This window comes from Cynoglossus semilaevis, chromosome 4, assembly GCF_000523025.1.
Source record: "Cynoglossus semilaevis isolate Cse_v1.0 chromosome 4, Cse_v1.0, whole genome shotgun sequence".
Classification (NCBI taxonomy): domain Eukaryota; kingdom Metazoa; phylum Chordata; class Actinopteri; order Pleuronectiformes; family Cynoglossidae; genus Cynoglossus; species Cynoglossus semilaevis.
The window spans coordinates 139,161-142,607 of record NC_024310.1 but is presented as its reverse complement, the minus strand read 5'-3'; the positions used below and the strand labels follow the sequence as shown (position 1 = coordinate 142,607).

General features: G+C 47.7%; 1 protein-coding gene across 1 annotated transcript in view; it reads left to right on the top strand.

Annotated features, from left to right (window-relative positions):
* The window catches only part of mecom (MDS1 and EVI1 complex locus), a 126,113-nt gene that overhangs the window by 117,160 nt on the left and 5,506 nt on the right, over window positions 1-3,447 (top strand). Inside the window, 4 exon segments of the mRNA XM_025054794.1 lie at window positions 707-873; window positions 983-1,060; window positions 1,971-2,140; window positions 2,426-2,570. Coding sequence (XP_024910562.1) covers window positions 707-873; window positions 983-1,060; window positions 1,971-2,140; window positions 2,426-2,570 — 560 coding nt within the window.

Here is a 3,447-nt window from a genome sequence, read left to right as displayed (position 1 = left end):
ACAGCGATATCATTATTACCCATGTCTGGCCCTTGATCAGTAACGTCAACATCTTTCATATTGACGAATGTCCTGTCTGCACACAGAATGGTTTACAGCCCAGCAGTGGACATGAATCACTCCTCTGACACACACACACACACACACACACACACACCAAGCATAATATCCAGCGACCATGTCATAAGTGCGCACACACACACACACACACACACACAATATAAATACATCCTTCTCTGAAACACATACACATATTTTCTCTTTCACACACTTTGGTGGTAATTAATCAGTCTCCATGCAGCACACACACACACACACACACACACACACACACACACACACAGACCGACCATCTCTGGTGTAAACAAACATTCTACTTCATTAGTCAATTGGCTACACTACTTCATTCTTTATGTGTGTGTGTGTGTGTGTGTGTGTGCTCTAACTCCATGTCCACATATAAACTGTTAATAATTCAGTCTTAAACCTCAAATCATTGATTTGTTCATGTGGGGTGGGGGGGTAAGGGGGGGTCACTGGTTTATCAGCTCTTCTTCTTCTGACTTGTTTGAGATCCTTGTGGTCATAAGGTTCTGTACATCAGGTGGACCACGTGGACCAACCCTGAAGAAGTACCACTGACCCGTCCGTGGTTGCTGATCTAGTTGTTGCTGCTCTAACCTCGCTCCTTCTCTTGTCCAATCAGATGTCAGCCATTGAGAACATGGCAGAGAAGCTGGAGACCTTTGGATCCTTAAAGCCAGAGTCAGGTGACCTGCTGCGCTCCGTCCCCTCCATGTTTGACTTCAGAGCCCCCCCCTCTGCTCTTCCAGAGACCCTACTGCGCAAAGGCAAAGAGCGTTACACCTGCAGGTAAGGAACATGACCGCAGGGTCAGGGGTCAAAGATGGACTTTATAGGAATGATGCTGATTCTTTGAATTGTTCTTAATGTTATCAATAATATCAATATTGCGCTGTAGGTATTGTGGGAAAATATTCCCACGGTCTGCCAACCTGACCCGCCACCTCAGGACTCACACAGGAGAACAACCGTACAGGTGAGAACACTTCTTTCTTCTTCCTGTGTCAGAAAAGTTGTTTAGAACTGTAAGAATAAAAGACCTGAGCAGAGAGGAGGTGAGGAAGTGGGAGGTGAGGAAGTGGGAGGTGAGGAACGTGGGAGGTGAGGAACGTGGGAGGTGAGGAACGTGGGAGAGATCTGCGGTCATTTGTCCCGTTCTTCGACTCAACCTGCAATCCCATTGGCTAACCGGACTAAGGCTCTGCAGCCAGTTCAAGGTCTTACTGTAGGAACCCCACTCCTAGTGTTGGAAACAGGTCATTACAGTCCTCCTGCTCATACAGTACTTAGCCACTTTGTAGTCACTAAGCTACAGGAATGTTGGCCAAAGGTTTGGGGGAGGCCTGTTGACCACGGGGGAGAGAGAAAGGCAGACGCAGACCTCCGCTGCCCCGGCCTGATAGTCTGCACTCCACACGTTGGCACGCCATTAAAGATCAACACTGTTTATTGTAATTTTCATGGAGATAACCGGGGGGGGGGGGAGAGAGAGAGAGAGAGGGTCCCAGAGGGACAGCCAATCGAGCGAGCTAATTCCGCTCGAAGAAAAGATGTAATCTTCTCGTATAATTTTGCATGAAGAAACTTGGCCACTGGGTCTAATTCTGCAGCGTTCAGACCAAAGAATGCAGTTTTATTGGCCTGAGATAAGAGACAGAGCTGTTTCACCTAAAACAAGCTCCTCCATCATGTCGGCTAGTGGGGGGCGTGCAGCTGAGACTTTCAGCAGGGGCACGTGCATGAGCGTGGGCGTGCGTGCTCCATAAAAGGTCTTATTATGTGAGGAAACCTTCGCGTTGTCCATGTTTATCATACAGTTGTTGTTGTTGTTGTTGTTGTTGTTGTTGTTGTTGTAAGTCACATTTGATCCCGTTTCCTTCTCGCAGGTGTAAATACTGCGACCGTTCCTTCAGCATCTCCTCCAACCTGCAACGTCACATTCGCAACATTCACAACAAAGAGAAACCGTTCAAGTGTCACCTGTGTGACCGCTGCTTCGGTCAACAGACCAACCTCGACCGACACCTGAAAAAGCACGAGAACGGCAACCTGTCAGGTGATATTATTTAGGCAGTGTTTAGGCTGGTAAAGGTCAAAGGTCAAAGATATAAATCTGACTACAATTCTTATCAATGTAAAAAAAGATTGATTTTTTTGAGTCAGTGTTTTTTCCACACAGACAAAACAACTAATGATATTATTAACAACATATTAGATGATACGAAGAATTTTGGATTCATAATGTAGTTATACCGTTATAAGCACACGCAGGAACTGTGACAGTGCGTAGCGTTACTATATTACTACACAACAATATGGATTTGTGTTTCTGTTTCTGTAGGCACGGCCATGTCCTCCCCCCAGTCTGAGCTGGACAGCAGCAGTGCTATACTGGACGATAAAGAAGACTCTTATTTCAATGAAATTAGAAACTTTATCAGCAACGCCGGTCAGAACCAAACGTCACCGGAGCCGTCGGAGGAAGGGTGAGCTCACCTTCACGTCTTCACAGCCGTCTGATGTTGTTGTTGTTGAATACTTGTTCGACCAACATTCATTTTCACTGATCTTTGTTGGGGTTCTAACAGAGGTTTGATAACAAAGGAGGAATAGACCACCTGTCTCACCCTCCCCACCCCCAACCTCCCCCTTGGCCTGCTGTCTGTAATATTCACCTCATATTCAGGGCTCGGGGTTAGAGTGTAATAATCTGTGATGACATTTAACATAATCAAATGGAAACGTGCAGGAGCATTTTTTTTTACAAACAGATTTCTGTCTGGACTTTAGGAAAATAAATTCTTCAGGCAGCGATCGTCTCAGATAGCGGCTGAGAGGTTCGCTGAGGCCTCGCAGTTTGTTTTCACGTGGCTCACATCGGTGAGATCGCGGGGCAGATTGGAGTACGATTGTGCAGGACTCCTGTGAGAGCAAGAGCGGGAGGTGCAGCGTGTAAGAACAACGCTGAAGGGAGCAGGAGTGAGGGGAGCGCAGCCACATCTGGAACCAACATGTCTGCCTACAGGAAGAGGGGTGGTGGGGGTGGGGTCAAGGGGTCGGCCCGTGTTTCCTTTCAAAATGCTTCTCCCCGACTACCTCTGATAGATACTTTATCCTCGGCAAATTACCACATTTGAAAGCGCAATTAGCATTGAATCTGTTTTCTTAATCACAGAGCTCCAGCTTTGTCTCTTGCGAAACTGGTCCCTCATCCCATCCATGCAGTGGAGTGGGGGGGGGGGAGGTGGGGGGGGGGGGGGGGGTGTGAAGAGGACCGGTGCTGATGGGTGGGCGGGACAACAGGGAGGATTTAAATGGAGATTGACGCCCAAGGGTAACCTGGCAACCGGCAGGAGATGCTGG